Source organism: Pogona vitticeps, chromosome 12, assembly GCF_051106095.1.
Source record: "Pogona vitticeps strain Pit_001003342236 chromosome 12, PviZW2.1, whole genome shotgun sequence".
Classification (NCBI taxonomy): Eukaryota; Metazoa; Chordata; class Lepidosauria; order Squamata; family Agamidae; genus Pogona; species Pogona vitticeps.
This window is the reverse complement of record NC_135794.1, coordinates 21,126,904-21,150,889: the sequence shown is the minus strand read 5'-3', so window position 1 is coordinate 21,150,889 and position 23,986 is coordinate 21,126,904. Positions and strand designations below refer to the sequence as shown.

The window sequence follows — 23,986 nt, the reverse complement described above, 5'->3', positions numbered from 1 at the left end:
GTCTTGTGGGTCATCCTGGGTGATCTGCTCCCAATTTTGTTTGATCAAATCAAGGGGCCCTTTCACCCTTCTCCCAAATAAAAGTTCAAACGGACTGAACCCGGTACTGGCTTGTGGCACTGATCGATAAGCAAACAAAAGGGATTGCAGCTTCTGGTCCCAATTGTTTGGATTCTCTGCCAAGTAAGCCCTAATCATGCGCATTAGAGTCCCATTGAACTTCTCAGTTAACCCATTACTTTCAGGATGATAGGCAGTGGTTTCCTTGTGCTTAATTCCACAGATTTGCCATAAGCATTTCATGAGCTTCGATGTGAACGATGCGCCCAAATCTGTGATTATTTCTGAGGCAAATCCCATCCTGGACATATACCCCACCAAGGCATCTGCCACTGTGTTAGTTTCAATGTTAGTCAAGGGAATGGCTTCAGGGTACCTTGTGGCATGGTCCACAATGGTGAGAATGAACCTGTTCCCCCTCTTTGTGGCCTTGGGCAAAGGTCCCACAATATCCACCCCTATGCATTTGAACGGAGTGTCAATCACAGGCAAAGGGCACAACTTTGCTTTGGTCCTGTCGCGGTTATTCCCCTGCCTTTGACACACATCACATTGTTTACAGAACTCCCTGATCTGCTTCCCTATGTCAGGCCAGTAAAAATTCTGTGTGATTCTCTGCTGTGTTTTGTTCACCCCTAAGTGCGCAGCAAACATGTCAGACTGCCCCCTTTGTAAGATCATGGGGCGATACTTTTCAGGTACCACTAGCTGACTTCGGATCCCATCTCCCCCTTTTGAGATATTCCTCAGGGTCTCTCTATACAAAATCCCCTTTTTCTCTAGAAATCTCACTGGGGTTTCAGGTGTTAGCTGGGCGTCAGTCACCTGTTCAAAACACTTTTGGAGAGTGGCGTCTGCCTTTTGCTCTTGGCCAAATCGGCTGTCTGTGGTTAAGGTTTCCACCACAGCTTCTGAACTCCCCTCTGCTTCCGTCTCGGGCTCATCAGTACCCCCCTGAACTGTCCCCGTGGTGGCTTGTGAACGTGTAATCACTAGCACCCATTTCACATGTTCAGCCAGGTCATTTCCCACGAGCACGGCTGCTGGCAGAGTCGATGAAATCGCTAGCCGCCAAACTCCCCTCCAGCCTTGAAAGTTCACAGGTACCTCCGCTACTGGCAGTGAGATCACCTGCCCCTCAATCCCTGCCACCTTCATGCTCTCATTTGGGATTATATATTCCCTAGGAATAATATCTGGATGGCACAGGGTTACCTGGGAACAAGTGTCCCTCAGCCCCCTATACTGATGGTCAAGTATTCCTACGTCCACCCCTGCTGTTTCAAACAACTGAGAATCTGTTCTCACGAGCAAGCAGCGCTTGACCTCCACAAGAGGACCATTTTCCTCAGCCTGATCAGCAGATGTAACTGTTCCAGATTGAGTAGCCATGGCAACAGGCTCCCTCAGTGACAAGGAGCTTTGCTCTTTCTGGACACAGAACACAGCTTTTGGCTTGGTTCCACTCGAATCCTGAGGCACATTTCCCTTTATCTGCTTCCATTTCTCACACCCTGAGATTAGATGGCCCTTTCCCTGACAGATATAACATTTTCTGCTGTACTTGGAGTCTTTCTCCTCTGGTTTTAGTTTTCCCTCCAAAATCTGAGGTCTTGGTTTCATGTCTGAGGGCTTCCCTTCACCATGGGCCCCTCCCCCTTGCTGCAATTTCTTCCCTTTTATTCTCAAATCCAGCTCCTTTCGCTTAGCCTCAAACTCAGCCCTGATCTATAAAATTTCTTCCTCAGCCCTAGCTTTTATCTCTTTTACTTTTTCTTCAGTCTTATCTCTGATTTCCTTTAATTTAATGTCTTTTTGCTGATTATATTTTTCAAGATCTTGCTCACTTTGTCTGGCCTGAGCCTCATACTTTTCTTTTTCCAAAATTTCTTCAACTGATAAATTGTTATTTCTCTTATTGAGGAATGTTAATTCTAATTGTGCCATTCTAATTCTGTGTTTCAGTTCCATCTCTTTTATCCTCATGGCCATTCCCCTTTCCTTGGCATCTGCCTCTGCCTGACTGATTTCAGCTCTTTCTCTTCCTCTCATTTTAAGCTGTTCAATTTGTTCCTCCTTCTCTAGTTCTTTCATTCTGAATTCATGTTCTAGAGATAACTTAAAGTTTCTTAGGTCTCCCTGTGGTTCTCTCACTTCCTCCATTTCCCTCACCCTCAGTTCATGCTGTTGGGCTAGGAGTATTTTTCTAAGTTCTGGGTTCTGTTCTCCTGTGCTCTCATCCTGCACTGAGCCAAATTCATCCTCAGAACCTTGGTCCACCTGTGGGTCTTTCACTTCACCCATTTCTGCCATTTGGCTTCGAGTCAAGGGCATAATCCCCCCCCCCAGAACAGGCTGCTTTCAAAAGTCAAGCCTCAGAATAAAGCGACCACTTTTTTTTTTTCCCTCAGAACCAGCTTTCTATAGATTACTGCTGTTCTTCAGCACTAATTTGCAACAGTTGCGAGCCAGAGTCTACCCCCCTCTGCTAGGCCTCTCAGCAGACAGGCTAGATCACTGCTACTTCACAGTTTTGCCTCAGCTTTTTTCCCGCCAAAACAGGCTGCCTCAGAGCTCCCTAATCTAGTCCCCAATCTGAGGTTACACGTTCTTCTACTAGCCCACCTCCCCGTGAGGTACACCTAGAAGATTACCTACGTGCTCTCAGATTGTCCCTGACTAGACCCCCCTTGCTCTGGGCACACTTGCCAAGGCTTTGCTGGACCACTGGACAACTGGACCAGTCGTATCCCACACGCTGGACACCAATCAATGTGACAAACCCAGACCTACTGGGATCTGCCACAGTTTCACTAAGCTGCCACCAACCATTCCCTATAAGAAGTCACACAGACCAGGGATGGATTTTTAACAAATAAAAGAACAAGGTTTATTTAAACAACACACAGGGAAAAATAAAATGATCAGGTGAATAAGATACAGTAACGTGGCTTAGTCTCAATCATACATACACACAGTTTGGTTCACACAGAACACTTAACTTGAAGCACAGACCCTGAACCTATCAGTTCTGGCTAACCATACAGACACCTGAACCTATCAGGTTGGTACTGACTGACACACAGTAGTACCCTGTCTGACACACAGACTCCCACACCAGCTTCTTCTTCCCAGCTGCTGCTGCTTCCCATCCCAGCGTCTCTACTTCTCCACACACGCATCACATATATATACAGTACAGCCCCTCCTCCTGATGTCCCGCCTTCCACTCCCCATAGGATGGAACTTTCCCTCCAAACCCATGACAGACAGGTAACATCAGTGCTGTATGTAACAGTCTCCACCCATGGCAGAGCAAAGGACAAACAAAGCCCCTTGGGAACAAGCATGGAGCTCAACCTGTGGAACTGGAGAAGCTTCTGCTCGCACCCTGCATTCTTGGGCACCGGTGAATCGGGAGGTGGCCAGCTTCTCACCGGCACCTAGGCTGGCCAGTTAACACATCGCATGCACACAGAAAAACAGGACACCACTGTCCATGAAACTGCATATTTTTACAGGTGCAGATTGAAAAGGAATTTTTTAAAATCCTTTGAACAGAATTATAAGGCCTCTTCCAGGCAAGTGGAGAAAACTCAAGACTGGATGAGCCCACATGCAATGCCAAGCCTGCTGTTTAAAAGCTGCTCATGGTGGATGTTGGGCAATCCTGGGAACCCTGATCTTCTCCTGCTTTATTATTTTATGTCACTTTATTTTTTGTCATCTTTAAATCACATTTGGGCTCAACATTCCGTCATCTCCTAAACCTCCTTTCTTTACACCCTCTGAGACAAGGGCTATTTAACTGCTCTCTTCCTCCTCCCTCCGCATCCCTTATTCCTTGCATGTTGTGTCTTCCTTTTCGATTAGCAAGACAGAGACCACAGACTCTCATACACTTCCCGTGTGGGTCCAACAACAATGAGAAGCACACCAATTTCCTCCTTCTGGTCTAAATAATATGTCACAGGGGTACGTGGGCATCACAGTGCACTATCTTGCCCACACTGTCATGGGAGGTGGGCATCTGAGCATGCACATAGGCATCCCAGCACAGTTTGATATATTTTGAAAGTGACGCTCAGCAAAGGGAAGGAGCCCTCCCCTTCTGTGTCTGCAGCGCTGCAATCTGTCTCTCAGTTAGACGGCTTGCCCACGCGAGCCCCCATTCTCAAAACACACCAGAAGAAGGTCAGCGATCAGTGCAAAATGCTGAAGAAGATCCCAAATTACCTCCTGCCACTGAACAAATGCAGGCTTTGAAGCAGATCTCATGCCAATGGTGTGTGATGGATATTCCCGCCCCCGTGACTCCAATCTAACACTGTCTGCATTTACGAGGGTGACATCAATGTTAGGAAATGACAACAGTCTTGCTGTCAGGGAGGGAGGGAAGAAGAGATGGGATGAAGGGATTCGGAGCCATGAATAATCTTCAGTTCTCCGTCATAGCAATGCGGAAAGTTGTGGGGGTTTTTTCCCCCTTTTGTACATGGTGTCACCGATGGCTGAGATATCTCAGAAAAATGATTTGTGCCCATCCCTGATCTCTTTAGTTAGATCAGATCAAAACTCACAGTTCCCAAGGTCTTGATAAATAAATAGCAGCAGTCGTGGTGGACCAAGCAATTTGGCTGTCTGAGGCCACATGGGAAGCACCGCCCTACATTTTCCAGTAGCAGGTGAATCATCTCCTAGACCAACCTCCAATTTCGCTCTTGTTTGCTGATGTGCACAACTTACACACAGCCAACAATCCAACCCTTGTGCCACAATGAAGAGAGACGGGACGATCTTTGGCAATACACCCAAGCATCTTGTTGACGTGTGTGACAGACCTATATTGCTCCATCCGTCTGCCACAGCTGATGAGAAATGGAGTTTAAAAATATCTGGAGAGCCATAGTTTTTGAACCCTTGACTTGAAATCTCAACCAAACACGCTCCTGACAATTTCCAACCACGTATAGATAGAATATATCTGTTGTCCACTCCAGCTAGTAGGGAATAGAAGTAGATTTCCAGGCCCTTATTCATTTGAAACCTTGGCAGTGCAGCCTAGGGTGGCTTCTTCTAACCAGATTCCCTCCCAAGTATGATCTACAGATTTTGATGAAGTTAAAATAAAAATCCTGTCCCCTCAAGAGTCACTAGCAGGTCAACCTCACTCATGGAGATCTGTTTTTTTTAATACGCAGATGATAAAACACCCTAAAAACTATTATTTGGAAACGAATACCCATTCATTGGACATGAATAACCCCCATTACGTTCAGTGGGGTTTGATCTCAAGTAACTCCCACGTTATAGAACTGCAACCCGAATAAATTGAAATTGCATTTCCTTCAAATAAGCATGGAAGATCACCAGTGGTAGAAAAGGGTATGTTTTAGGATCACGTCCACTATGTGTTAGCCAGAGATCTCTGAATAACCTCTTTCACTTTCAGGAGAACCTGCAGCATCCACAAGACCTGAGATCCTGCATTATGCTTCACAGAACTGTTAGTCCAAGCCTACATCTAACTAGTAACAGCATGAATCTCTGTACCTCCATCACATATGGCTCTTTGTCTCCACCTAGTGATCTGATCCCAAATATGTGGCAGTTATAAATATATGAACATCTGCTTAATTTGCATTAGGTAATCCAATTTGAAAATATTAAAAGTAGAGGACTCCAGATTTCTTGCCGAGAAGTGGAATGGTCATTATATATCAGCCAAATCCTTTTGGATGATCCAGAGTTTATTTCTTGAGAATTAATTATGTTGTTTTACAGGACGTACATTCTCCTTGTTTGCTTCGAGGCTTGTGATTACTAGCAGGAGAGACAAAATTGGCCAAGTTTACTTGGAAGTAAATCCCTTTGGATCCAGGTAAGGGGGGGGGCTAGCATTGCAACTTGAAGGTAGTGGGTGAGAGTCTCCAGAATATGCCAGAAGTCATTTTCCCATCTCTCCCATGTACATGCTCCAAACCGCTGGAAAAGCTCAGTGGTTTAAGTCTCTGGCTACATAGCCAGAGGCTGAGAGTTCGATTCCCCACTGGGCCTCCTTCACAAAGGCCGGGGTTAATAATCCATAGGGTCCCTTACAGTTCTGCAGTTCTAAGGTTAAGGTCATCCGCAGATTTCACTTGGGTTGTCTCGTTGCAGCTCAAAACGCCAAGAATTCATCTGTAAATTTGATTTTACTTGCCCAAGACTCAATCAAGTCCAAGGGTTTTTTTTTAAATTCCCTTACCCTTTTTTTCAGATACTAAAATTAGCCCAGGAAAGCTAGAAAGGTTGGGATAAATCCAAGCGTTAGTCTCAACTACAGAAAATCCATTTAATCCATGGGATTTATATATAAGTGACGACTTAACCAGTCCCATTTATTTGAGGGATCTGTTCTAGCTGGAATTAACAACTGGATTTAATCTGCTGTACTTTGATCAATGGCTGGCTGGATAGCTCAGTGGTTTAGATATCTGGCTGCAGAGAAAGGGTTGGGAGTTCGATTCACCACAGTGTCTCCCAAGAAAAGAAAGGAATGATGAACTACTTGTGAATACTCATTACCTCAAAAACCCTGTAAACGGTCACCAGGAGTCAGAATCAACTTGACAGCACACAAGACAGTAAGTACTCTTTGGAGTAACCGTCACTGTGCACAGTCAGTATAATCTCATCATATATTGCGGGGCTTGAAATAAATTCCCACAGACCCCTGGTAACGCCCGATTATTTTGCTTAATAAGTTGCTCTTTTTAAAAATCTCTTCCTTTGGATAAATCAGCATGCCAATAGAGGACTTATTTAATGGCATCATGATGAAATGAACTACGATCAGGAAAAGATAATGCCACCATAAATTTGACTCTCTTGGTCCCACATGGCTCAAGATCTCTTTCCTCTGTCCAGGCCTCAGCCTTGAAATTCCACTCCTCTTTCGCTCCCCTCTCCCAAGAAACAACACTCTGGAACCTCTTTCAATTCAGGAATTTGGTAGGACAAATAATAATAATAATAATAATAATAATAATAATAATAATAATAATAATAATAATAATAATAATAATAATAATAATAATAATAATAATAATAATAAAGTGAACCCTAAACGCCAACCCCTGCAGGACAGAATGCAGTGTATATCCAATGGAATGCCATTCAGTTTTACATATTTATGCCAGGACATATCAATAACTGTTTTTAAAGAAGCATCACTTATTTAAGTAAAGGTGTACTCATTTAAATCAAAACGGATAGTTCACCCCTTCTATAAAGTTCATATATGAGTGTCCCCCCCCCACTTTCTTTCCCTTTGGAAAAGCTTTTTTTTCCCCTATTCATAAAAATGATTTGTTTGAAATGTGGTGCTGGAGGAGAGCTTTGTGGATTGCCAGAAAGATGAACAAGAGATCAAATCAAGCTTGCACTGTTCCTAGAGGCAAAAATGATGACATTAAGGCTGCCCTGCTTTGCGCACATCATGAGAAGGCAGGGTTCTCTGGAAAAGACAATAAAGCTAGGAAAAGTTGAAGGCAGCAGGAAAAGAGGAAGACCAAATGTGAGATGTATTGATTTCATAAAGGAAGCCATAGTCTTGACTGCTGGGGAGAGCAGGTGAGGACGTCATTTTGGAGATTGTCCATTCATGGGGTTCCCATGAGTCAGAGGCTGCTTGACAGCACACAACAACAACAACAACAACAACAACAACAACAACAACCAGACTCCATGGATATAAAGCAATGCTTACACCACACAACAAATTCCAGTTTGACTTTAAAGTGTCCCTGAGATGGGATGGAACACATAAAATTATACCAGGATCTAAAACCCATTATGAAATGCAACCAGATTTTTTCATTATCCTGCTCCCCATAAGCTTCCTGTTCCTGCCCCAGGGCTAGTTGGGAACTAGGCCTAGCTGAGGTGGAGCTAGGCCTAGCTAAGCCCCAAAGCCTTCAACTTTAGGCCTTTCCCCCCAGGCGAGCCAGATTAAGGTGTCTATCTGTCAAGTAGAATTCCCAGAATGAAGAATTATGGCTTTTTTTAGTCCCCAAAAAGTCCAAAACTCCCATCACTAACAGTTTATAGAAAATCAAAGGAAAAGTGAAGGTTTTGACACAGTGAAGCGCAATGGCCTGATAGCTCCTTGGGATCTGCAACCCTTTTTGAAGTTTTCTGTCCTTCTCTCTATATATATTTACTTATTTCACAAAGCAAGGAACAAAGAGACACAACCAGCAAGACATGACCTAACGTGGAAGACACAGCTGAACAGTTCAGGCTGCCATGGACTCAGCTTTACTCAAAGGTATTTCACGAGCAGGTTTCGGCTCTACTTTGACAAAGCAGACTTTTCCCAGTTGGCTTCAAAGCGCACGCCTGAGCCATACAGCTTGACCTTACAACAGCAGCAGCAGAATCACAATAGACAAACAACAACAACACCTACGGGTCAAGAGACTTCCAGTGACACTAAAGCAGGCTTTGCTTTCATTCTGGGCAAAATTCAGGGCTTATGAGCTGTCCTTGGTCCTGAAAACTCTAACTAACCATTCAGCCTTGTTCCCACTGAGAACTGTATGGGGATTGTACCAGTTCCGTCTGCAAGTGCACTTTGCTAGTGACTGAACCTCTTCCCAACACACAAATGGAGGGGAATTTGACACTTATATATTGACCAAGTTGGAGAAAAAGAATCTAGAACCTTTCCTCTAACAGCTAAGTTTTCAATTTTATTTTGTTTCATTCTGATTTACATGTAAGGGCTTTTCATCTTTTCTTTTGGAAGAACCTCCAGTCATCTTACCTGTTGTACCGGAAGCTAAAAGTGGTACAACTCCCATAACACTGGACATCTCACTGGGGCTTAAGCCCTGGTTCTCTTGGTACACCCTTCACCTTATGCTTGTTACCTGAAACAAGCTATTTAGTGCTGTTCCACTGCCAGGGCTGGACTTTACAGAAGCTGTTGAATCAGAGATGGAAACCCAGCCAAGTTCTACCATGACCGCAAATCAAGAGACGAGGTAAAGAAAATCAAATCAGAATGCAGAACATAACAAAATCAGGAATCCAGATCACAAACTGAATATGAGCCAACAGTATGATCTGGCTGCAAAAAAAGGCAAATGCTATTTTAGGAAGCATGAACAGAAGTATAGTCTCCAAATCCCATGAGGCACTGGTCCCCCTCTATTAAGCACTGGTTAGACCTAATCTAGAACACTATGTCCAGTTCTGGACATCGCCCTTCAAGGAGGATGCCAACGAATTGGAACAAGTTCAGAGAAGGGCAACAGGATGATCAGAGAAAACCAAGCCCTATGAGGAAAGGCTGAAAGAAGTGGGGATGCTTAGCCTGGAGAAAAGAAGACTGGGGGGAGATAGGATTGTACTTTGCAAATACAAAGGAGGGGCAGGATCTGTTCTCGGTCAACCCAGAACACAAGGATTTATCTCCAAGGGCCACTTTTTAATGCAGCAGAGTATCTCTCTACCAGCAGACCATGTCAAGGGTGTGCTGGTTGGGAGATTCTAGTTGATATGGCCAAAAAGGTCACATAAGGCTTCTTAGCCCTGTGTACATTGTTGAATTGCTTGCCTTGCATCTTTTATTCCTCCTAACAGTTAGCTTCTATGGTCCTGGAGACCAGGAAGCTACCTAGAACTCTTGACTCCTTTGTCCTGTAGGTCACTGGTTCTTAACCTTGGGTTACTCAGGAGTTTTGGACTGCAACTCCCAGAAGCCTTCACCACCAGCTGTCCTGACTGGGGTTTCTGGGAGTTGCAGTTCAAAAGCATCCGAGTAACAAAGGTTAAGAACCACTGCTGTAGGCAACAGATAGGAACAGGAGTAGACCCAGTCAAAAACACTGGGCATTTGATTGCATTTACTAGCAAAAGACATCATGTTTGATGTTCAGAACAGGACAGTTTCAGGAATGCCTGGAAAGATTGCACAGCAATTTAAGCGTAACACATATCTATATACGCCTTTGCAACCGAAACCCTACAGATTCATCTTTATCCATTTGGATTTCTATTTAGAGCCATTTGGTCTAAGTTTAGAAAATCAAGAGAGTGAAATAATAAGTGGATTTATCTGAAGAAACAGATGGCAAGTTACTATATGTCTTTCAATCCATGGTATTTTCAGCCTGTTGAGTGTGAATTGTTTATGGACTCCATCATGCCATTATTGAGCTTAAGTGTGTAACTCTTCATCTCTATAAGCTTGAATGGTCACACCCGACCCTCGGATCGCCAATCCACCATTTGCAAAAATTACTGCATTGATGAAGACTGGAAGGATGCAACGCATCTGGCAGATGGGTTTATTATTCAACATACATATCAATGATCGTGTTTACCATTCGCTGAGTTTATTTAGGGATATTGTTCCGTCAGGTTATTATTCTAATTCTATTTGTCCTTAAATGTCTTTTGTTTTGCTTGCACTCAAATACTTGACTGCATATTTAAATGTGATAACAGAGTTAAGAGTAAGATCTTGTTTTCTTTGGTATTGAATTGTTTTGGTTTCTTCTCTTTTTCCCTGGGACTCGTATTATTTTTGCAGAGAAAGGGAAGCAAAGAAAATGCAGTACCATGTGTTGTTACATCCATTTCCGCACTTGGCATCTAACAGGCAGATTATGGGGCATTGGCATGGATCTTTTCCTACCGCTGATCCTGGACCTTGTCCTTTTCATGTTGCACAAGACCAGCCCTTTCATGAGACAAAGTAAGACAATGGCCACCAGTGGCAGATGCAAGTATGGTAGCTCTCTATCCAGGCTGTTCCTCGTGCATCCATTGGTCATTTCCCTCTGTTAGAGACCAGGAGTTGTGTATGCCCTAAAATCCATCTTACACCCTCTACACTAGGTGGTCGTCCAAAGGCGTGCTGGAGGAGCCTTCCAGATTGCTAGCGGTCAGGTTAGACTCATTCAGCACATCTATTAGCTTTTGAACATGGAATGAAGATGGTACCATCTTCCTTTTTGCTAGAATTATCATACTCCAGCCCTGGTGTACAAAGAGGGAGAAGGTTTGTCTCTGTTTGCGCCTCTTCCTTCTCTCCTCCTGTCTTCTGAACCTGTGTGTGTTGTGAGCTGTCAAGGTGATCCAACGTATGGCTCGCCATAAGTCAGAACTGACTTGACTGCACACAGTTTTTATTAAAAGGAGATGTAATGGTAAATATGGTAAAAACTTCAGCCAATCCGTGTGCCAGGAACCAGATTTTCTGCGTCTAATGGTCTGACTTAAAAAAAAAATGGCACAGCAAGATCCTTGATTATGTTGGCTGTCCTTATTCCAACAGATGGTTAACCAAAAATACAAAAAAGACTGAAGTCAAAAAAGGGGGGAAGGGAGAAAAACTGATGAAGTATCAAAAAAATTATATTTCCCCCCCCCACCCCACAACTAAGTAGCATGACAATTGCAACTGATAGAGCAAATTAAATTCTAAATGCACTGGTGACTTGATAGATATCATTTTTTAAAATGTTACTGAGAAAGTGCTGTCGCCGGAAAATGGAGTTAAGATCCAGAACGGACCCTGTCGGTTCTGAGAACCGATCCAATTATGTAGAGTTTGTTAACATAAATTTAAGAACCGGGAAAGGGCAGGACAGAACAAAAATCAAAATCAAAGGCTCCGGATAAGCCTAACTAGATATTCAGGCCCTGTGTTTGGGAAGGGAGAAACGTCATCCCCTCAAATTCCTTACCACAAGGAAGCCCATGCTATCTTATTAACCTCTTTGGAAGAAGCTTTTCATACACCATTCCAGGGCTGTATGATAGCCCATCAGTAAGACTTCTCTGCCCAATTGTGTGCCAACACATCAAGGACAAACAAAGTTGCCCTGAAGCATATCAAAATCTTTGATCCATTAAGCCCAAGGGCCAACATCTAATAACTAATGCCCAACAGCGTTAAGTCCATCAGTGCAACGCCCAATGGAAAATCAAGACCAGTCAAAAAGTAGCTGTAAGCATTTGGTGTCGCAAACCAGCCACATGACTTGGCACATGACAAGAGATGTCTATTGGCCACTGAACAGTATTGCCAATGGTGTTAGATGGTGGTAATTCTTCAGTTGGATTCCAGCCAGTATTCTCCATATTTACATTGACCAGCAGACAGTTTCAAAGATCTCAAAGAACAATCTTCCCCTTTGCCCAGCTAGTTGCATTAAGGACTGGACTGGGAACCTCCTGTATACACACCATACAATCTCCTACTCTTCTCTTATTCATGTGTTCTGCACTCTATACGGTGTTTTGAACAATTAACAAGACCCAGTAGCCTTTAGGCTTCTCTCGAGGTCTGTAGTTCTACGATTCAATTCTAAGAAGCTAGCAACATCTTCAACCAAGCATATAAAGGCAGATGATAGGTCTATCTCAGTGGTTCGCAAACTAGAGTAACCCAGGTGTTCTTGGACTACAATTCCCAGAAGCCTCCACCACTTTCTGTGCTTGCCAGGATTTCTGGGAGCTGCAGTACAAGAACATCTAGGGACCCACGTTTGAGAACCACTGGCCTATCTAATTCAGCATGGCCATCACTGGGACAGCTCTCTGGAGTCTCCCCCCCCCCCCGCTTCATCTACTTAGACAATGCCTGTTAACCTAAAATGGGTCACCTGGTTAGACCACAAAGACAAGCTATGAGCCACATGGAGCCCCGAGGCTGTTTATGAGGTCCCCAGTGAGAACTGGCTAGATAGCTCTGACTGGAGAGCTCAGTAGTTTAAGTATCTGGCTGTACAGCCAAAGGTTGGGGGTTCGATTCCCCGCTGGGCCTCCTAGGGGAAGAGCCAGGCTGTGTAGTAAGGGGCAAACTGTACATCTTCAGAAGAAGGGAGTGGCAAACCATTTTGGAGTGTTCTTTACCTAGAAAACTCTGGAAAGGTCCTTATAAGTGAGTACTGATTCAATGGCATGCAGTTGTTACTCTTTAATGAAATCCTTATTATTTCCTTAATCTTGGGGGGGGGGGAATCAAAATATGCTCTGCCCTTTAAGACGGACCTACCTCATAGGCCTGTTGTAAAGATAAAGGAAGGGGGAGAGCAGATGTGTATCTCATCTTGAGAACACTGGAGGAAAGTTGTATTATAAAACTATGATGTTGTTGTTATTCAAATACAGGAAGAGGAAGTCTTGACTGATCTGAATGACTTTACGGAGGGCTGTGACAATCATCGCTTATTTTGGGAGCAGAAATGTCACACTTTTGCACAAGATAATTTTCAGCATTAATAACCAAAGCCCTTACATTCCCGTTTCAGCCATTTTTACTCTCTTTTGACATGAATATTTTGTTTCAGGGAAGATTAGGTGGGAAGGAAACAGAAAGCTCTTGTACCAGCTATTAAGGAACAAAACAACCCCTTGTTCAGTTACTAGAAAACAATAGTCAAGCCATTATACCTTTCTCTTGCTGCCTTTCCTCTCTGTGTGTGTGTGTTCTGCAGAAATATAATAGGAATATAATAATGATGTGGTGAGCGATGAATATCCGATCCCATTCTCTGGGTGAGAAGCGCTGTATTGTGCCGAGAATAAAAACACTCATCAAGTACTCAATTCTAGACTAGAAGCTTTTGAGGCTGCAATCTGAGAAGACATAACATGAAGATTACTGTTCGTGAAAAGGGAAGGGGGGAAAAAAACAGCCCAAAAAGGGGGCAGCTGACAGCAATTGCTATGAAGATTCCAGTTTCCAAGAAAATTTTGACTAAAATGGTATTCAAAGAGAATTTTCAAGCCCATGATTTGCCCAGGCCAAATGTCTAACTACAGTAGGACTCCCCTATCTACGGGATCAGTATCCACTGAGTCATTTATCCACTGCCTGAAAATAATAAATAAAAAACCTCAGTTGCCTGTATTGATATGCATTTCCAGGGTATATTTACCAGAACTAGCCACTAGAAGGAGCTAAGGACCATGCCTATTATAGCGTTTGATGCTTCCGCGTGTTTCAGCACCCACAGGGTGTAGAACAATGTTATTATTATTACACTGAAGATGGAAACATAAGGCTTAGGGGCCGCCCTGGGACTGTGCAGCTGGCCCAAGGCTACCCAGGCTGGTTTTTCTCCCAGGCATTGAACTCCCAGCCTCACTAACTCACTGAGCTATCCAGCAACTGTCCTTTAATAGGACTGCTTGGAGGCACAAGAAGAGTCCATTTAGCTCCACTCAAGCACCTGGCTAACTCATTTAAACACACACTATTTGACCTTTTCAAGTATGCCCCTACAGCAATGGGAGAGAATTTACTACCAACCCTGGGGAAATGCAGTATTTGGCAAAATATGCTTTCTCTCTCCCTCTTGCTTTCTCTCCCTGCCCTCCCTACATGTCACAGTGTGAGCTGGATATCAGAGGTTCAGAAACATCTCAAGGATCCCTTTTGCCATTTAGAAGACAGGAAAGAAGGACCGGGAATCACTACACACAAAAGACCAGCTAACGGCAGCTATCAGTCACAGTGACAGATAATCTCTCCTCCTTATCACAACAATACACCCACAACAAAAAACACGCTGATCACCATAATCACCCATCTCCTGATAAGAACAAAAGCTGATCCCACAGCCATAAATACTCAACTCCAAACATACCGCACCAGAGCACAGAGTGCTACTCCTGTCCTCTGAAGATGCCCATGGCCACAGAGACTGGCGAAACATTAGGAAGAACAACCTTCAGAACACGGCCAAAGAGCCTGAAAAACCCATAACAACCAACAGGAAAGAAGGCCTTCACTGCCTCCCGAGTGCGGTATTTCAACGCTTGGCCAGATAAACATTGGTTATTGGAATCACAGCATGCGGAGCGTATGCGAAGGCTATTCTGGCCAGGAAATCAGAACCATTCCCACTAATCCCGTGAAGCACAAACGCAAGCCCAGCCAGAGCTATGATAAGGAATGTCAAATCCCCACAAAGCACACCTGGCTATTTCATTTTAGGGCTGGTGTGGAACAAAGTAAGTAGTCTATACCTACAGAGCAGTGTTACCCAACTTTGGGTCCCCAGATGTCCTTGGACTCAAACTCCCAGAAGCCTTTTCACCACTAGCTGTACTGGCCAGAATTTCTGGGAGTTGTAGGCCAAGAACATCTGGGGACTCAAGGTTGGGAACCACTGCTATGGAGTCTTATGGTGCAACGGTTAAACTGTAGTGAAGACTCTGCTCATAACCTGAGTTTCATACTGGGCCCAGGTAGCTGGTTCAAGGTTGACTCTACCTTCCATCTTTTCAAGATTGGTATGTACATTGAGTACCCAGCTTGCTAAGAGGGGCAAGGCATCACTTACATTTAAACCACCCAGTGAGAACTTTAGGCATTTTGGGACAGTATATAAGCAGCACACTTTTCTTGGCTTTACTCCTTTCAGCTCTGCAATGAGTCCACACCCACCCAATTGGAAAATAGACCACTCATAATTTGGCATAAAGCTGCAAGGCTATGCAACTAACCTCAGACTAAGTCTTGTTGAACAGAACAGATTTATTTAAAATAGAAATGCATCGGAAGAATTAGGGAATATCTGGCTACTGCCAGTGTGTTGCAGTAGCCAGAGTGATAAACTGGGACTCAAGAAACGTGGGTTCAAATCCCCACTTGGCCATGGAAACTCACTGGTGGGGGCAGCAGAGGTAAAACTGTTCCTGCAATATCTCACATATGCCTAAAAGGCATATGCAATTTGACAGCACAAAGCGTAACACAAAGAACGCCAAAGCTGGGTGACATGGCTATCTTGCTGGTCGCAACCAGCTTTTTCCTCCTGTACCCATGGCAACATCTCCCTGTATTTTTTCAGATGCAGGAAATGTCTGGTCTGTTTATATAGAGAAAAATCACCCAAGCTTAATTCCTGGAATTGGTGGGGAATCTGGTCAATATACTCCTCCTGGCTCATTTCACTTCAGATAATTGATGGAAAGCCATATGCAGAATTACAACATGAAAGACAAATGTTAGGCAAGAACCTCTGTTAATAACATGATTTGGAACTGGACAAACAGATCCGATTAGATCAAATTCTGTCCCTGTGCCTCTTATCTGCCTGAAGATGGCAGTACCATCTTCAGCCATTAGAGTTTTCTAACTAGAGATGGGCATGAACCAAACTACAAACCAAAAAAAACACAAAAACCCACCAACCAGGCTGGTTCATGCAACATTTCGTTGTTTGGTCCAGAGGTCCCATTTTGCTGAAACAAAAAGAAGTGCCAAACTTTCTTCCACGCAGAGCTTCATTTTCGGCAAAACAAAATGCCCCCATCACCTCCCTAACGTGGTCCTGCCACCTTGTCCTATTCGCCCTCTATGGCTGCCATCTTTAGAGATACCCAGCCTGGCTTCCCTTTGCTGTCATCAGCAAAGATGGCAGTGGCTGACGAAGGAGAGAGGTGTGGCAGGACCAGTCTCCCCTCCTCCAGGCACAAACCAGGAAAAGAAACAAACCATGAACCAATTCGTTTTATTGGGGTTTGTGGTTCGTGAACCACCCCAATTCATTTTTCTAGTTCATGCACATCTGTATTTCTGACCTTCGCCCAAGAAAAAGCTGTAGTCAGGGGTGGGACGGTCACCTCTCCAGAGGGCATGTAGGCAGCTCCATGTGGTGCTTCCGTACGCAGGGCTACCAAACTCTTCAAACAGTTGAGAGACTGAGAGGCGGACCCTACTGTACGGTTTATGAACGGGGCAAAAGAAAGGAGCAGGAAACATGAGGATGGAGGGAAGAGAAGAAAGACAAGTGAAAAAGAAAAAAGGGGGAAAGAAAAGAACAGAGGGAAAGGATAAGAGACCCAGGTAGGGAAGAAGGAAAAAGCTCCTTGTTAAGCTGGATACATCGCTATCCAATCCAGCTGTCAGACAGCAACCTTCTAAAAAACGACAGCAGTCTAAGAGTGATGTAGATCTAACCTCAGGCTATAGGCCAGCCCATGAGGCTTCGTGACAAGCTTTAGGTATAACACAACCCCTACCTGTCTGTACTACTTGCCTTAGATCAGCCACACAGATAATCTAGACTCCTTTTATTCCCTCAGCTCTTGAGCCCAAACTATCCAGGACCATTTGTCTTCAGGGCAGGGCATCTCTGACAAGGCCCTAATCTAATTAAGTTCCCGTTTTTACTATCAGGTACGTCATCATCTTCCCCTGAAAAATTATTGAAAAGAGGGGAAGAGACTGTGAGCTCGTCGCAATTAACATGCAGCTGCGTCTCTCGTGCAGCAAGGCGGCACCGTTATAATAACTCGGGAGTCAATAATTCATAAACCATAATGCATTATTAATCAATTATCGAGGCCCGAATTACATTTAATGAGATTACGCTGATTGGAGCACTAAGCTGTTTGAAATGTATTGATTTAATCAATGTGCTTAATTAAACTGTGCACATTTTCCCTCATGATCATTAGTTCACACACAACACACTGCAAAAGTGTCCACATGCTCACTGGTCTTAATTTTGGGAATGGATGGCATTTATATTTAAGGGGACAGGGCCTTCCTTGAAATGTATATATGCATGCATGCCTATGTATGGATCAGGAAACCATTGCAATTTACGAGGTAACGTGCAATGGAAATTCGGTTGAAGTTCTTTGCAACCTCGCATGCCGCTTCTAGTAGGTGGCTGGGACGGAGCTTTCTGCCGATCACTAACAGTATTAACCAACAATTCCCTCCTGTCTCTGAATTCAAAGAGAGACATGCCTCTTTGCTCTGCTTTCTTCCCCCCCCCCCTTTCTGTTGTCTGTGGGAAGCAGTCAGTCAGTCTGTTGATGTCTGCTATGCAAAGCAGTCATGTTTGTCAGATTGCTGGGGTTTTTTTCCCTGTTTGGTTGTAAGCAATGATACCACTTTATTGTCTTTACTATTGCCTCAAAATGAGTTATTGAGACTGTAAGTGCCAGTTGATGAAAAAAGAGGTGGGCTAATCCGGGGAACTTGGCAGCTATTGGGCTCTATGAATCCCTGCACTTCTGCAGCACAAGGAAAGGAAATTTAACCAAAAAATTAAAAACTCTACCACAAATTTACCACATGGTATTGAACACCACTTAGCTTATGGAAGCTGTTGACTCCACTTCTGTGAGATCACTGAATCTATTCTCTCTATCAAGCTTCTTTTCCCTAGCATTGACAATCCTTTCCATACAGTAACCATGTGTCGTGAGTATTTGGGAGCAGGTAGACCACTTGGGATGTGGTGGCGTTGCGGGTTAAACCGCTGAAGCCTCTGTGCTGCAAGGTCAGAAGACCAAGCAGTCGTAAGATCGAATCCGTGTGATGGAGGGAGCTCCCGTCGCTTGTCCCAGCTCCTGCCAACCTAGCAGTTCAAAAGTATGTAAAAATGTGACTAGATCAATAGGTACCACCTTAGTGGGAAGGTCATGGCATTCCATGCCTAAGTCGCACTGGCCACGTGACCACGGAAACCGTCTTCGGACAAACGCTGGCTGTACGGCTTGGAGACAGGGATGAGCACCGCCCCCTAGAGTCAGACATGACTGGACTAAATGTCAAGGGGAACCTTTACCTAGACCACTTGGAGACTTCCAGTATTAAGTCATGGGATAACTGGGTGGCCAGGGGCACAGTATCTATTGAGGGAAGATGGATGGATGGATACAGACAAACCGAGGAGATACTTTCCTGACATGGCAGCTTTGCTGATTAAATGTGTTTCCATTGAACCATATGGAGCTCCCTTCGCTGTCATTACTTTTCCATGTCTAACCTAACAGCCCTCCAGGCATGTGCAAGAGCAGGCAGGCAGGAGGGCAAGCAAGGGCACCATGAATTAATAAGGTTTGTGGTTTTAAAAATCACCCAAAAAAGATAGGAGGAGGGGGACAAATGGATGCTTTCAAAAGCATTCACAAAAAACAATTATCTTGGCCTGGCAATGGCCTCGTACCCCACAGGCTAGCTCAGGTACCCACTTTGGCATCTTGACTTAACTTGGGCATTAAATGCCTGACTCTCTGACAGTTTAATTTCTCCCAGCGGTGCAGTTTCCAAGCTATATATAAAGTGCACTTGGAACGCAATGCATAATAAAAGGTGATACTTGTCGTATCAGAGTTGTCCCAGGTAGAACCCTCCCTTTTGTTAATAATGGATGAACCTTGCTTGGCTTCCCAATGGTGTTGAGGTGGGCAGACCAGGGCTAAGAAGTGAGGGGGCCAGAATCCACCCCATTAGCTCCCCTCAAAAATTCAGCCTATTTAAGAACAGGGATCATTTGAGAAACAAGGAACACCCCGACGCTCTCCGCGATGGCGCTTTATTCTGTAACCTTCTCCTCGAGATAGAATGACATTTTAATAAGCAGGTCCAAGTAGCTTGAACAGCTGATCCCTATCTCTAGAATGAGAAAAGGAGGCAGGTGTTGGGATGTATAAAACATGCCGGTCGCCGTAGGTTCACGCATAGAAGACAAATACCGGAGCAGCGCCTTCCCCTTCTCTTTTATAGGCTCTCTTACGGACAAGTCATAAGCAATTGTTGTGGAAGCCCAGGAGGGTTACCAGCAACCTCAAGGAGCTCAGCAACAGGAACTGTGAATCACAGAAAACACCAAGAGCGGGAAGCATCAGATGGTCGGGGCAAAGACCCATCACCTGGGGTGGGAGTCATAGCCACTCAACGCCCAGTCCTTTGTCGATTTAGGTCATCTGGTCACAAAGAGATGCCTGGACAAAGAGTGTTGAGGTTCTCCAAGAGAACGTCTGGGTCCCAAGAACATTGACTGCTCCACCATTGGCCCTCCCAAGCAATGCTGCTCCAGGGTTGCCATACAGAGGGAGGCCAGGAAAACACTGGCTGGAAGCCAGGCCTTCTCACTTGTGGCACCAGCCCTATGGAGTCACCTCCTGGTTGAGTTGTGCCTGACCCCCATCCCGGCCCACATTGACCAAGATACTGCTTTTTTTCCCAGAGGTCTTTGAAAGCAACCTTACATAAATTTGCCTCTGCCTTGCCTGCCCTATAATGGGTTAACACAATGGCACCCTTGTGTTCTATTGCTTCAGTTGGCTAAATGGGCTTCATTTTACTTTGTCACTCTTGATTCGTTGTTTTATTGTCTAATTTATTGATTGTTAAACAACCAGAATAGTGCTTAGCACTAATGGGGTGGAGTAAAAATCTAGGAAATATATAAATCAATCAGTTTGCCTCTTTCTTTCCTCTAGGACAGACCTGGGCAAAGTGCGGCTAGAGGGCCCCATACGGCCCGCTGGTCGTCACTCCAGTCCGGTGAAAACAGAACAGCTAGTGTCAGGTCTCCTTCATGCTTCCACAGTTTGATTCCCAAGGCTCCAGATAACATCCTTGGGTAAACCACAACTCTGACCCTCCTGGGCGTTCATCAAGGAATAAAGGCAAACACCAAGCAGCTTCATATTCTGCCTCTTTTCCTTGAGGGCTTTAAACTAAGGGTGTTGATTTGGCTCCTTCTTGCTCTCAGGTATTGGAGGAGGCCTTCTTTTCTCTTCACAGGAAGATTTGTCTGGGAAAGTTCTCCTCTGCCCTCCCATAAAATCTTGTGGGATCTCTCAAAAGTTTCATGGTCCTCCACCACCTCCTTAGAGGAACACCAATCTCTGCAGACTATTACAAATCTTGTGCAAAATGGTATCGAGAAGATGTTCTAGAATGATACTCTAGAAAGGGAACTAAGCTGCACTGACATTGACATTTCGATGCATTAAAAATGAGCCAAAAATGACATTCAGGGGCCTCACTTTTGTAAGAATTGAGGCAATCTTGAGGATGAGGGAAGTCTCCATGAAAAGTTACACTATGGCTTTGGAAAAACGCACAGAATGAGAAAGTTTTCGAGTATTCTTCACATTCCTATTTATAACGCGATCAAGGAAAGTCTAGCCTTCCACACGTTTTCAGACTGCTCCTTCTCCACTGGGGTGAACCTAGAACGTGGCAGGACCCACAGCTTCCGCCTCTGCCTTAAGGAAGCAAACAGGCGTTGGTGCACTTCAACTCATCCCTCCATTCAACCATGATCTTGCATACGATCTTGAGGTGGACATGGTCCCTGAGGCTGAGTTTCCAGGAAGAGCGGGGTGGGGGGTGGGGGAAATGACTCAGTGAAAGGAACACAGGCTCAAGGCTTTATGAACTTACGGAACTGCTCCAGGTCATCAGCGCTTTCAGACTCGGGCATGGCGGTGACGGTGAGCAGAGGACACGGGTTTCCTCCGAGGGTATGGCAAAGGGTTTGCCTCTTAAAGAAGATTTTCTTTTTGTTCCTGGTTTGTTCTAGGATGTCAAGGTGAGACTGTTGAAAAGAAAAAGAAGAAACAGAAACACTCAGAAAAAAAAAACCCAAACCCATAAGAAACAGATGAAAAGTCCCACCTGATGACCGCAATCTCCCTGCATCCTAAAGAAGGTGAGTGACTTTAATGGTACTTGGAAGTAGGGCTATAAACATTTGTTTGGCACATTTTCACCCGTGGGAACGAGACGGTGTACATTTGTTCTTCTCGTCTGCAGAATGGCAGGATATTTTCAGCAGATCCTTATAAGATCGCTTTGCTCCTGAAAGAATGATTTGCACCAAAAATATGGCCGCTACCGTGCCGTTGGATCGACCATTAAAAATCAGAAGCATCGAATGGGTTGCTCTACATGAACCCGCCAATCTTTCTGTGCCTGTTCCGTATGTGTGCAAAAGGAGAAGACCGTTGAATGACTGCACGACAAAGGTCAACATTTGATGAACCCTGGGGTGCAGCATTTGACCTGCCTGAAATTCTACCTCTCAGTCCCATCTAGTTTCCATTATTTTTGAAACCAAAACGGGACCATTTATACCCGCAGTGCACATAAGTAGGCAAGGATGCTGCCATACTCTACCAACAGCTATTTTTATTTGTGATTCTGAAATAAGCATGCTTTTTTCCTCCTGTTCCTCAAAGCAAGAATGGCAGTGAATTCTGCACCCTTGTGTGGTCTCCTCGTTCCAGGTCCTTAGCTGTGCAATAAATATGCCTGCAGTTATTAAATGTACATTAGATTATCATCAGTGTTTCCAAGTTACCGTTTCCATATGGGGTTTTATCATCTTTTCAAATGCATCCTGCAGGTAATTTGGGTTGCTAAATCACTTTGAACTCATTACCGGACTGAAGGGAAAGAAGGTGAAAGAGGGGGAAACCTATATATATTCTGCACAGACATATGCTGAAAAATAAAACCTAATGATGTGCATTCGAGAGATGGATTTTTGTTCACCATCCAACCTGTTTAAAAAAAAATGGAATTGTTTTCCCTTGACAAAAATTAGAGATGCCAGGAGAAAGTTGAGAGTTATTTTAGCTGACCTGTTCGCACTTATTGAAAATTATGTCCATTGCAATCATGATTTGGCCAGCCACAAAAAAATGAGCTCTTCTCCGTATTTTAATGTACACAGGAGATAAACCTAATTCACTTTAAATGTAGTGTAAAGCAGAACCCTGTTTATTACTTTTTTCTGGTGCATTCCAGTAATGTCACAAAATAACTCCCTTTATTCTTATTACTGTCCTTACTTTTGGCCACGCTTCCAAAAATGTTCATTTACCATGACCAATCTTATTTCCATCCACCTCCTAGTTAACTTTATTTTCCACTCTTGAACTATATGTGATTGGGTACAGTGAATAAGAGTATCGTTCCATTCATTACATGATCTTGATTGGCTGAGAGCTCACAAAGGAGGAAACATTTGCCATCACTCTTGGTTGATTTGATCTACCTCCAAGTGACATCATGCATTACAACGCAAAATATAATTGCAAGGGAAGGAAAACAACGAATGATATTAACACAAGGCTCCAATGCAGGCTAGTGGATGGCAATAGCGATAAATCAAGATCTTGTTGTGTAGAAGCAGAAACTGTAGCCATTGTTGCTAACTTGTGGAATTCCCTATTCCAATTGAAAAGGATTTAAAAATAGCACTTTCAGCCACTCCAGGTCTCTGTAAGCTTTCAAAATGTCTCTAGTGTCCTTTCCCTTTGACAAGCAAAGAACACACACATAACAAGCACAAAAGGATTGGTTGATTTTTAAAAACAGATACAAGCACCCCATTCAGTGCTTCAAATGCTAAGATAAAGCAGGGAGCAATTCTCTGCCATTTGCATAGTTTATGCAATTATATGAATTAACAGAATGGGCTACTTTCTGCACCACAAGTAATTATGCTCAAAATTGCTAGACCACTAGTGAAAAAGCCAGGAAATTCCTCACTATCTTCACCAACAGAGAGAAGAATGTTGCCGTCCTGCTTTGTGTGAGAGGATAAGCAAGAGCTGACATCATGTCTGCCTCAATGAAATTAATACGTGATGACAAATCAACCAGAGTCAGGCTACAGGCCACTTGGCTTATAGCATGAAGCTACTTGAGCTTCCCAAACTGAGTAGACCCGTTGACTCAATGGAATTTGCATGAGCGTTAACTCACTGTCAGCAACTGATTCAATGATGCTCCTCTACCTGGGATGACCAACTAAGAGTTTTCTTCTGGCTTTTCTCTCTCCGTACACTTCAGTAAACTGAGCAGTGGTGAAAAAAATTGCAATTCTCCTGAAAAACCCTATGTACACCAAAGCAGTTTGCTCCCATCAGGCCTGCCCAGAAAGTCTTGAGGAAAAATGGGTTTACCATCATGGCTGAGTAGGTGTAAGGGTAATGATAAGCCAGGTAGCAGACGTCTTCCTTGTGCGGGAAAACAACGGTGAAGGTGAGGGTGTAGCACCATCTCCCTCGGTCCCCTCCTGTCGATGCAACCACTGCAGAGTTTTGGAAATGGTTCCTGATGGGAAAGAAAGGAAAGAGAGACGGCCGCCAC

General features: G+C 44.1%; 1 protein-coding gene across 1 annotated transcript in view; it reads right to left on the bottom strand.

Annotated features, from left to right (window-relative positions):
• AGBL1 (AGBL carboxypeptidase 1) overlaps nucleotides 1-23,986 on the bottom strand; it is a 326,572-nt gene that overhangs the window by 213,146 nt on the left and 89,440 nt on the right. The window contains exons 16-17 of the mRNA XM_072981877.2: nucleotides 23,800-23,950; nucleotides 21,269-21,422 (exon numbers count right to left, since the gene is read on the bottom strand). Of these exons, the coding sequence (XP_072837978.2) occupies nucleotides 21,269-21,422; nucleotides 23,800-23,950 (305 nt within the window). The remainder of the gene's footprint in view (nucleotides 1-21,268; nucleotides 21,423-23,799; nucleotides 23,951-23,986) is intronic.